General features: G+C 41.6%; 1 protein-coding gene and 1 non-coding gene across 2 annotated transcripts; both read left to right on the top strand.

Moving 5' to 3' along the window:
* The first annotated feature begins 996 nt into the window (after positions 1-996).
* trnaa-ugc (transfer RNA alanine (anticodon UGC)) lies at positions 997-1068 on the top strand. Its single transcript has one exon. It is a non-coding gene; the product is annotated as a tRNA-Ala (tRNA).
* Positions 1069-4431: 3363 nt separating this feature from the next.
* snai1b (snail family zinc finger 1b) lies at positions 4432-10823 on the top strand. The gene is made up of 3 exons (XM_068305650.1): positions 4432-8812; positions 9103-9648; positions 9966-10823. The coding sequence occupies exons 1-3, from the start codon at positions 8731-8733 to the stop codon at positions 10145-10147; spliced, it is 810 nt and encodes a 269-aa protein (XP_068161751.1). The 5' UTR covers positions 4432-8730; the 3' UTR covers positions 10148-10823.
* The last annotated feature ends 1323 nt before the right edge of the window (positions 10824-12146 follow it).

The raw sequence follows: 12146 nt of genomic DNA, 5'->3' as shown, positions 1-12146 counted from the left end.
GCTTAAATATGTTCCCTGACTGAACCCAAAACATAACCTGCAAGCTAAAAATATCACCAAGCAAGGATTATAACAAATGGAAGCTACAGCTACAGTCTCTCAGAGACAAGGATGTTTGGGGGGCTTTTTGTACTCGTGAAAAAATATTGTAAGTGAAATAAGGTAACTCACAATTGAACAGGAAAAAAAAAATACTATAATTGCTCTTACAAGGGGATCAAGGGTTGAAACAGGGGCAAAGTTGTGACCTGAAGTTGCATAACTTGGAAGCCAGTCAGAACAAAAATATCTTATTTGACTGTTGTCTCCTGTTACAAAACCGAGCTAGACAGCACCCAGAGTGGAAACCTCTGCCAAGGCAGCTTCATTTACCCCGTAGCCCGTGTTCTTTTTGTGCTTTGCATTGCAGTACAGGGATCCAGGTCTTAATTGATTTTATGGGTATTTTTTCATGTGTATTTTCAGAATGGCTGCTCGTGATGTTCTGTAATAGTAAGTTTTTAAAAAAAAAAAAAATCATTTATCCATTGCATTTTCCAGATGTAGTCCACACTCCCCTGACAATTTAAATAAAAATGTATTCCTCTCTCGCAGTGGTGGTAGTATTTGTTCCACTGCATTTTCCCTGGCCTGATCCTTCACCCAGTGTCATGATATTCCATTAAGTCGTTTTTGGTGTGACTAAAAAAAAAGGAACAGAAAACATTCCGGACTCCACCCCTTAATCTGGATCCATTCCATAATTTGAATGCTTCTTCACTGACACACGCCCAACCGATCCATCAGGTTGTTTATGCGAAACAGATGGGATTATGAAAATGGCTTTCCGTCAACGTTGAGGAAAGTCAAGGAAATTTTTCGATCCATCCCTTCCACCTGATCCGGATCGTATTTTCCTTCTATAAAGCCAACCCAGATTGACGTGTAACCCCCTAGTTCAGACTGGACATTTAAATAAATGGATAAAGACCACAAATTCCCAGTGATACACCGGAAGGGGATGTAGCTCAGTGGTAGAGCGCATGCTTTGCATGTATGAGGCCCCGGGTTCAATCCCCGGCATTTCCAGCTTTTTTTTTTTTTTTAAGGGATACGGATATACAGTAGTACCTTTTAATTCTATGACATATTTCCAAACATAAAAGCATTTCTGAACACCATCTGTAAAAAAAAAATGGTTTCAAACTGGAATTTGATTCCAATTGATGCCAACCGTTTTAGTGACCTTCAACTTTGTTAGTTTTAGTCGGGACCTGCTTCTGGCTACGACAAGAACGGCTGTCGATTCACATTTGTTAAGAAATATCCGTCCGTATGCACCAAAAAAAAAAAAAAAGAAAAAAGATCAAGATAGACGACTGTTAGCAAATCTAGCAGAGGTAGCCTCACTTGGCCGGGATGTAAAGGTGAACATGGAACACGGTCAATGTCACGTGAAGCATTATGGGAAATGAGTACGCATCATTAGAGACTGCATGCACTGCAAACAATGCAGGAAATGAGGGTTTCAGGTTCTTTGTCGTATGCATTCGAAGTTATGCAGAGATACAGAGAAGCCGTAGAGTAGTGCAGGCCTGAAGTCAATATAGCTGTGTTAGTAAAAATCTATAATACAAGTTTTATTATACTACACTGTCCCCCAAGTCCAACAATAAAGTCAAAGTCATCAGTCATAGATCTTACTTTCATAGTAGTACTAATAGTAATAATAATACGTATTATTATTATTATTATTATTATTTCATGACTTATTTTCTGTAAATCATTAATAGAGATACATTTGTTTGAAATAAACATCAACTTTTTGTTACCCTGTCATAGACTCCCTGTCTGCAGTGAACCTGTTTAAATTACAGGACTGTTTCCTGCTGGGGGAAGGACTGTGAAGACTGAAGGAAACCTTAGGACAACACAGACTTTAGTTATTAGTTTAAAAATGTCATGAAGAACAGAACCTCTTACACCTCTGACCTAGAGAGACAGGTTGAGATAATAAATGTTATCTGCTTTTAGTCCAGGTTATTTGTCCAGTGGGTCACATGATCTACCATGAAACCAGACCACAGTGTGGCTCAGGCTTTCCCATGTCCTAGTCATATGCCTCAAACTGCTTACTCAGACATGTATATTTTTGCATAGCATGACTTGTGGAACTGCCTTTACATAATTCTCAGATATCATATATACAAGTATGCTTGGTTGTCTGACTTGACATACCTGAAAAAGAGCACAAAAAAGTGACACTGTAGAGCTCCGACAGATCACTTTACAGAATGTAGTCAAAAAAAATATTTGAGCAATTTGTGTCCCAGTTTTCTTTTTAAACCTAAAGACCTGCAAATTGCTTGGTGTATATCTGCTACTGGTGTGAAAGAAAGGACTCATCTATGTTCATCCTAAAATCTTTGCTTGAAGATTACTGTACTTCAAACTATTGTTGGACTATGTTGAAGAACAAGACACCTACTTAACAAGATGCCTACAATTAAAGCAATCATGACTCAAATGAGCGTCTGTTTTGCTCAGCTGGATTCTGTTGTAATTTCGGCATGAGATGCATCATTGTGGCTCCGTCACCTTGGAAAGGTCAACAGGAGCATTATTGACATTATCCAACATTGAGTTTGGCTCATTCCTGTTTGCTCTCTGTAATTTAGCACATCAGGTCTCCTTTAACACACCTGGTAGGACTAACTTTGTAGGTTTTTTTTCCAAAGTTATTCTGCCACATATGTTAGAGTTGTCCTCTAAATAAAATTGATCGAGCTCTGTGCCATGACACCATATGTGCCTTTTGACAACAGTGAAACTGTGATTCCTGGTCTTTGACTGCCCCCTTGTGGTTTATCTGAGAACAGTCCTGCTGTAGATCAGTTCAGCATGTGAACAGTAGGGGAAGAGTTACTGCTTTGATTCATCACTCCACAGAACAACCCCCCCAAACCTCTGACTCTTGTCGATGGTTAATGAAAATTTAGGCCTCTACTATGAAGTCTATGAGGAGAGTAAAGTGTTTAAACGACATCAGATTTCTGTTTTGGGCCCTTTTGAGTGATGCGACTGACTGAATAATTTGTCAAATTGTCATTAAATTCAGCATTTTGTGTTGAACATGGAAAATAACTTCAAGAATTTGTTGAATTGAACTACTCAAACTAAAAAAAAAGAAGCTTTCCCCCCCCAATAAAAACAATATATCATGGAGGTTAATTAAAAGAAAAAGTTTTTTTAAAAAAGATGATAAAGATTTTATTCATAAGTTTCTCATGGTTTAACCAGAAATCACCAGCAGCATAATCTGAGAAGCTTTCTCTTATTTTCTAAGGATTATTGAAGTGTAGCTTTTCTTCAGAAATGCAAGCAACTGACCGCGAGCTGAACTTTACTGGTGCCATATATTACATGAAAGGTAGGCGATGTAGTTGGACTGCTGTGTCTGTCTGCTGTCCAGATAAGGTCAGAGAAGACACTGATCAGGGCAAAGTCCTCCTCCATCAGCAGAGGAAGACTTTGTAATATGTTTAAGGTTTTTGCTTTTCAGAAAGAGACATTACAATCATTTGTTTAAGATTATAAACATAATGATTGGCATTTGTGTTCGCCCTCTGAGCTTTTAGCACCATAGGAGTTTTCTCATGTCAGTCAGTCAGGTATTTTGTCAGATACATGCATAGGCTTTCATGGAAGGCTGATCAAACATAATTACCTGGTTTTAATTATCACCTGGTGACTGATAAAGAGGTTTATCTTTCAAAGAGGAAACACAGCACTGAGTGATGAAGTCAGTGGAAATTAAAACATGCCTCATTTCAAAGAGCTGAAATGAATTACAAGTTCTTTTGTCTAATCATCTAAATGTTCATAATAAATAAATCAAAGAATAATTCTATTTTATTTTGACAGATTTCTAATATTTTATTTGTAATATTTCCAAAATACTGTTTTAGTACCAATCACACTTTTTCCATTCAAAACACTGTAAACATTCAAGGAGACATGCTGGGATGGGATTACTGTTTGGGATCTGGGAGGAACACAAGTGGCACCAGATTAGTTTTGTGATTTTATTCCACATACGTTTAATCATTGGTGTTCGACAAACATCAATAAACACATTTATAAGTAAATAAAAAACAAATAATAAACATTCGTTTCATTCTACAATGCAAACTTGAAAAAGTAACAGCAGAATTATTTTCACCAAATGTAATTTATACAGCCCAGTGATCCCCCCCATTAATTTATTTTTATAATCAATTTATTTTTATATTAATTTATTTTTGATCAATCTGATTGATTAAATGGTAGTGTTACTGTCTGCTATAATGTTATTGATTGAGGACAGGCAAAGGAACTTTACTCTGCTGGATCTTTATTTTGCACTATGTATAATAACATCCAGTAAAAAGTAGATCTATGTTAACATTTCTTGGAATAAAAATACATTTCTGAATAGAGTAGTTCATCCACTAGAATTAGAATTATGTAACTCTATACAGAATACTTGAATGTTCTCACGGCTGTCTTCCGCTACTGCATGTATTGCACTGATTGATGCATTGACTGATTGCTAATTTATTATATCTTGGGATGAGCGAGGGCAAGGTCCAGACAATGAATTTTAAAGTGGTGCAACTGTTTGGATTGAACATCGGACTGCTTTTTCAAAGTGTCGTTCAGCGAGATGGATTTCCACTGAGAGGATCGTGTGTTTGTGTCTGATGGAGAAACATCAACAATGAGTGTGTGCAGACTGTGGACCTGTGGGAGTGCGTGTCTATACGATGAGCTCTGCATTCCTGTGGGTTAATCTTATCTCCCTCCTGCTGGCTTTATGGACCTCTAAATCTGCAGACCAATGCTCATACATACACATACTCCAATTCAAATATATAAACAAAGACACATGTGGGGGGGTGAAAGAGCACAGAGCAATTACTGCACTTTGGAAATACATGGAACAATGGTGCAGATTGTAATCACAGACTCATTAATTTTCTTTCAGATTCGACCAGAGTGTTGCTGTGTTGTCACCATACACACACAGACACAGACGCACCCACACCCACACACACACACATACACTGACGTGTCAGGAGAGCATCCACATCCTTTTGGATCACCAAGTGAACAAAGAGAACTCTGGAAGCTCTGGAAAGCATCGAATGTAAATGTGGTCAAATGATCGTCACCTGTCCTCTGAATACACTGAATGACAATGCAGCTAATTGTTCATCGGCCGGCAGCCGGGGACTTCAAATGTAAAACAGGCCTTCAAGATGTGTTTGTGTACTTGGTGATCAAGCAGAAACAGTTTAAAATTCAGAATAGGTGTGAAAGCGGTGGTGTCTTCAGTCAAGTTGACATCTTACTGTAGGTCAAACAGGGTAAAATATAGAGAAGGGGGGTGAAGTTTAAAAAATAACGATTGAAGAGACTAACTCACACTCAGGATGATGAGGATTCTTCTCAATTTTCAAGGGCAATATCAGGGACTGGAGTTCTTCTTTGATCGTGTCTGGGGAATTGAATCATAGATGTTACAAAATAAAAACACAATTTAGTCAAGTTTAATTTATGCATGAATTAAAACATTTTTTTTTGCCTCAGAATGAACTCCTTTTTTATTCAACTCCGTAAGAAATACCTCAGTAACAAAACACTCTTATAAGACTTACCTATAATTTAGATGATGTTTATTACTGCTAATTAAGTTCTAATATTACAAAAATCCTATTCCTATTCTGAATTGTATTCACACAAACACGCCAATGTTAAAAATACAACTGTTTGTCTAGGGGCTAATTTAGCCTAGACCCCCTATAGCAGTGATGAAAACTGTACTTTTTTCTAACTCTACACCCCAATATTGTCTCCATTGTCAAACAACTATGAGCAAACTGACTCTGACTTGAGTGGCGTTCTGTAAGGAAATCAGAAAATGATCGTTTTCACAGTATCCACCGACCAACTCATTCCTCTATCAGGTTCTATGTGATTTTTAAAAAAAAATGCAGTAATTCCTAGCTAATAGGTGACTTGAATATATGCACGTAAAACTGGACAAGAGAAGGTTTTATAGTTCGTAATCACTTGTATTGCTCTGTAGAACATATTCCACCATGGAAAATAGAAGAGTCCTAGCAAATGATTTTCCAACAGTTTCCAATGATGTTTCAGAGACACTTCAGGTCATCTACCTGACTATCATCTTATTTATGCTTCTTGTGGATTTCATTCCTTGACCTCAGCTAGGATTTATATTTTATATCCTATATATTGTTAGTTTATGGAGGTCAGTGGTGGGTTGGAGTTGTGTGTGAACACAGAGGCTTCATTCCAGAGGCCAGAGAGGAGAGAAATCTGTTCTAAAGAACAACTTTCTATGTCTTCTTGTCTCCTGTGTGTCATGAGGTCACCTTAACTCTGCTGTAACACAAATTGTCTGCAGTCAGCCCTGCAGACAAACTGCTTACCTCACAGGAGCAAACTGTGTGTAGTCAGCTGTTTTCACACTTAAAGCCTTCACAGTGTGTGTGTGTGTGTGTGTGTGTGTGTGTGTGTGTGTGTGTGTGTGTGTGTGTGTGTGCGTGTCTCTCTCTGTGTGTGTGTGTGTGTGTGTTTTTCAGGTGAATGCATTGTGTTTGCCACCTTGACTCATGCAAAAACACACTCCACTTTGCTCTCACTGGTGTAAAAAAAAAAAAAACATTCTCTGTATCCTGATCTGCTCTCTACCACTAAGTTTAAGGTCTCTGACACCGGGTGAACTCCCACGGTCATCCTCAGCCGCAGACCCACGACTCAGATGACTTTCACGGGTGTTTTTTTTACTGCCGTCCTGCCCCGCTGACCTCCAGTCTACGTGGCGTCGGCGTCAAAAAGAGTCCTAACGACGTGTGAAGTTTTGGGCATGCCGGGACAATGGCGCCTTTAGACAGGTGCATGTCCCCCCCATCACAAAAAAACTCACCCTCTCTGCCACCGTGGAGCTTTTAGGCTCCTCGCAACTTTACGCATTCCTGACGCAAGACCGATAGGTGATTTTCATTGATTGAGTGCAGCTGCAGCAGAGGTGTAAAATAAACACGGACCGTGAACGCAACACGATGCCACAAATCACCTCCTAGTTACCTGTAATTGCATTTAGATATTTAAATGAAGAAGATAAAATGAATTGTGAACCAGTGTGGCAAGATAACGTCACAAAAGAAGATGATTGCATCAATGGAGGAAATCATGACTTGAATAATTCAAATTCACTGATGACAATTAGACTCTGAGGGCTTTAGAGTCAGTTCAGTGTAGAAGACCCTCGAACAGGGTGAGGAAAAATTATTACATTGGGGAAAAAAAACACAATAGAAGTTACAACAAGTAAAAGAGCACAGTAATCGTGGAATTCATCACAACAACCAAAGTCCACGGTGGTCGAACTGAGTCCGGGAGTCTGTTGTTGAAGAGGCGCAGTCCAGGAACCAAATAGAAATCCAGATTAGGATTTATGGTCACGACACCAACAAGTTTGGAAACTATAAGGCAGAAGTTATTGACACACACAAAATAAATTAGTGATGGCAAAGTAAAAGACAAAAAGTAGAGGCGCTCAGTGCGTCATGAGGAGGACACAAGCCCAAATCTGAATTTTGCAAAGAGCTGCGTTTAGTCTTATGAACGCACAATATTTAACAGGCTCTGTGCAGGCATCAGCTACTCTTTATCTAAATTAACTTATTCCCCACGGGGACAGTGGGACCTGCGGTCAATGGAGGCACTATGTTGAGTTTAAGGGAGCACAGAGAACCTCCTGTATCTTCTCGTTAAATCACCGGGGTGCTTCAAATCCCGGAGGCGCAGACGCACAAAAGAGCCGTGATAAAATGTCATTTGTCAGGGAATGAGAGTAATCGCCTTAAATAACTGTGAAATCTAATTTTTTGGATACCAGTTAAGATAGTATTGGAGAAAACGCATTTTAGTTCACAGAGAACCGCATGTGTATTTTAATTTTGTTAAATTCTCCCAACTTTTTTCCCCACTCTTTTACTCACATTTTTTCTATCATCTAAAAAAGTGTAGAAATCCTACTATAATAAATACTGTACATGTTTAAAGAGCCGAGAGAGGGCGCTCAGTATTAAAAGTGTCATTCATTCTGCAAACCACTGGACAGTAGTTATTCACAAGGTGTGAAAAAAAGATGTTGATAAGATCTTGGTTGATGGGGCTGTCTGCTTTGTGTCCCCTGAGGACTTTGGACGCATCACGCATCCTCCTTGTTGCGCGTCGGATCCATTCTTATGCGCACGATCAAGTACAAAAGCCGTTTTTAGCACCTTTTTAATTTGAATTGCACAATCAGATGGAAGTGCGCACGGAGAGGGCTATTAGAGCTGTGAAAAGAACAATTGTATTAGTGTGTCGCTACTGCTTAAAACACATTGGTCACCTGTGGTGATGCGGGGGCTGGTGGCGCCCTGATGATCACGGGGTGTGTCTTTGGGGCGGGGATCTGCCCACCCACCCCACTGCTTCTGCCCTCTGGTTACTATATGAGGAGGCAACTTTGCGGTGTGTCAGGACACTGACTTCGGTGGAGATCCGTCCGAACCTCGTCTTCCCCTCACTCTCTTTTCTGCGTGTGCGTGGATCGGCTGAAGCGCGTCTCCACGGCTCTGTGCGCAACTGAAGAGGAAGTGATTGGAACCTGTGGAGGACCCAGATATCAACATGCCGCGGTCTTTCCTTGTCAAGAAGTACTATTCCAGCAAAAAGTCAATCTATAAGGAGAGTTCACTGGAGAGCCAAACTGGTAAGTTTTAATTCCCTCTACTTTAATTGAATTTGGAGTATTTTATTTGTCAGACTGAGTGAATCTCAGCCATCAAAGCAAGAAAACAAAACTTACCTTCAAGATGCTGATCAGACCAGTGTGAGAAAAGCTTCCTGGATGCTTCACCTGACAAAATTTGGTAATTGAAAAGCTGGAGAGATCAGCTTTAGGTGTAACAAGACTCCCAAGAATGAAAACAAGATTAGAGTTTAATTAGATTATCTGCTCAGATTAAGTGACCTCACTTCATTTTTTTCTTGTGTCCTCAGCTTTGGTCCCAGAAAGTTTTCCTCTGGCTGAACTTCCAACACAGACCAACAGCTCTGCTTTGACGTGCTACCCCGTCCCAAAGCTCATCTTCAGCTGCATCGACACCCTGCCTGCACCCCTCTCCCCCATCACTCCCCCATCCTTGTCTCCTTCCCCATCCCAGTCTCCTTCCCCGCTGGGCCCTCTGGACCTCAGCAGCAGCGCTGAGGATGAAGAAGACGGAGGACGTACTTCAGACCCCCCCAGTCCAGACACCATCCAGCACATATACTACTGCATGCATTGCAATAACAGTTACAGCAGCGTCTCGGCGCTCTCCCACCATCAACTGTCCCACAAACCTCCGGTGCAGCAGAGCCCCCCCTCACCCGCTGATGTCCCCGCACGTCCAGCTTTTCACTGCAAACACTGCCCCAAGGAATACACCAGCCTGGGAGCTCTGAAGATGCACATCCGCTCACACACTCTGCCGTGTGTGTGTCCCACGTGTGGCAAGGCCTTCTCCAGACCGTGGCTCCTCAGGGGCCACATCCGTACGCACACAGGTACAGGAATAATGACAGATGATCAGATTGATTAATGGAGTGCATTTGTCGTATCACTTCATATTCATTGATATTCATGATTACCTCCTGATGTTTGAGCAAATGTTATTACCCACCGCGGTACATTCTAATCTCCGGCAGCCTCACTGTTTACGCATGATAAAGACCAATCTGCATTAAATGAGTTAGTCGTCTTCCTACCCTTTTGTTTCTTATCGGTAGCTCATTTTGAAAACAATGACCTGGGGTGGGTGGGGGGCAGACCTTTTTGGGCTGTTAAGGTGTAACATGCTTAAACTTCTCCTTGTCTTCACCAGGTGAGCGCCCCTTCGCCTGTCAGCTCTGCAGCCGGGCCTTTGCCGATCGCTCCAACCTCCGCGCCCACTTGCAGACCCACTCCGACGTCAAGAAGTACCAGTGCAACTCCTGTTCTCGCACCTTCAGTCGCATGTCGCTGCTGCACAAACACAACGCCTCTGGCTCCTGTCCTGCATCGTAGACGCATTCCATGAACTGCTCTCAGAGGGGGGGGGGGGGGGCAGATGACACTGCCTGCTGGTTTGATTTCCCCCATTTGAAGAGCCAACGTGCACAGAGGATGTTGCAAAAAACCCATAATGGGACTGAAAACTGGACTACTGTTTTTTTAAGTATTTCGGGGATGTTTTGATCGAATTGTTTGTATGGAAAGTGTGTTTTATTGTGTGCTGTCATTATGTGTGAGTGTGTGTGTGATTTGGGGGCAGCTGGACATGCAGTTAATTCCCAGGAAACTCCCATCGGTGCCGGCCGGTCCGGGACTCTGGCTATGTTGCAGCTGCTCGGGTGTGTTTGTGTGTGTGTGTATGAGAGGATGTCATTCCTCACCATACTATACATGCATGGTGTGTGTGTGTGTTGAGACAGCTGCATGTGTGTGGTGCACTGTGGAGGAAGGGCGCTGAGAGAAGTGTTGGCTGTGACCTCGACAACAGGTGACCCTCTGCTCGCCCCCTCCTGGTGTCACACACTCATTGTTTGTCACGGGTTATGAAAGGACCACTTAAACTTGACCAAAGACTCGCCGTCACTGATAATAATTGTCATTTTTACTGCCTTTTATTCTGATTTTTTTTTAAAATAAATATTTGTTGAAAGTGGTTTTCAAAATTATTACTATTGTTCTGTAATGTAAATAAAGGTTTTGTTGAGAAACAAAAAAAGTCGCTGTGCTCATCATTTATTAGTTTTCAACGGGAATTGTATTAACCCATCACTCATTGTACTAAATGAGTTCATCAGGACAGACATGACTGGGAAAAATAGATGTGTGTGTTTGAGGATCGGTGACGAGCTCGTGGGATGTTGAGTGATTTTGGGTAACACCTGCACACACCTGACACACACACACACACACACGCGGAAAGCACTACTAGAGCGTGGAGGTTGGAGACTGATATTAGAGCATATAATAAGCATTTAATATAATAATAATAAGCATATAATAATATAATGTTAGAGCATACAAATAAGGTGTAAAATAAAATTTAAAACAAGATCGGTAGGGGTTGTCTTGATGAGGAAAATCAGTGCTGAGTGTGAGAATCCCCACCGACCCACTTCCTGCCGTGGAAGTGACCACAGATGGAAGCAAAAATCCCCATCTTGAGCGTAACAAATAGACCCTGGAGAGTCTGCAGGGCCGACAGAAGCTCAGGGCAGACACAGACATCCTTTAGTTTTTTTAAGCCCATCTGCTCCGCAAGGCCAAAAACTCGGTTACCTCGCGGGAACTTTTGGAAACATGTCTTCTTATGAGCCAATATAAGACCGAACATATGGAAGCAATGTGTCTACAATCCCCGTTTGGCCTCTTGACCCGCACACACTGACGCCGGCATGTCTTAGTGAGGTAACAACCTGCTTCCTCCAATAGCCTTCAGCGTTGAGAGGTGGATGGGAGGGCTGAGCAAGTGTGTGAGGAGGCTCTCTAAAAGCTTTGGATCAGATTGCATGACTTTGCTTGCCCACTGTGGGTAAACAGCACCCAAAAGAGTGCATGCATGCACAAGCACACACACGCACGCACACACATGCAAAATACTTTGAATGAAGAGCGGTACGTTGATCGACAGGCATTCATTCGTCTGCTTGAACCTTGCAGGCTGTTTTTTCAGAGAAAGAAGCTGCTGCACACCTACACAGGTGAGTCAGATGTAGGGGCCACAGGGGGACTGAGCTCAGCCCGAACTGCCAAAGCGTCACATCTGGTGGCGGCCGCAGGTTAAAACACAAAAGAATAAAAAATGCAAATGAAAGAATACTTCAGAGTGAGAAGATATTCTGCTTTCTGCTTAGGGGAAAATCTAAACATCGTCTCCAAGATTTTTGGTCACAAAAGCAGGACCCGCGAAACGGACTGTCATTTCTTATGTTTCGGTCGTTTTGAAATTTAACTCTGACATCTTGCTAAGGGGGATTCGTTTTCAGGTTTGCAGTGCGTAGGAGGCAGTCTATCA

Source organism: Antennarius striatus, chromosome 2, assembly GCF_040054535.1.
Source record: "Antennarius striatus isolate MH-2024 chromosome 2, ASM4005453v1, whole genome shotgun sequence".
Taxonomy (NCBI): Eukaryota; Metazoa; Chordata; class Actinopteri; order Lophiiformes; family Antennariidae; genus Antennarius; species Antennarius striatus.
This window is presented reverse-complemented; position numbering and strand designations above follow the sequence as displayed.

Bases quoted from the DNA above. Each gene is read 5' to 3' on its own strand.
- snai1b (XM_068305650.1), top strand. From the start codon at position 8,731: ATGCCGCGGTCTTTCCTTGTCAAGAAGTACTATTCCAGCAAAAAGTCA. The intron at 8,813-9,102 runs GTAAGTTTTAAT...TTGTGTCCTCAG, and splicing joins TTCACTGGAGAGCCAAACTG to CTTTGGTCCCAGAAAGTTTT. The intron at 9,649-9,965 runs GTACAGGAATAA...TGTCTTCACCAG, and splicing joins CCACATCCGTACGCACACAG to GTGAGCGCCCCTTCGCCTGT.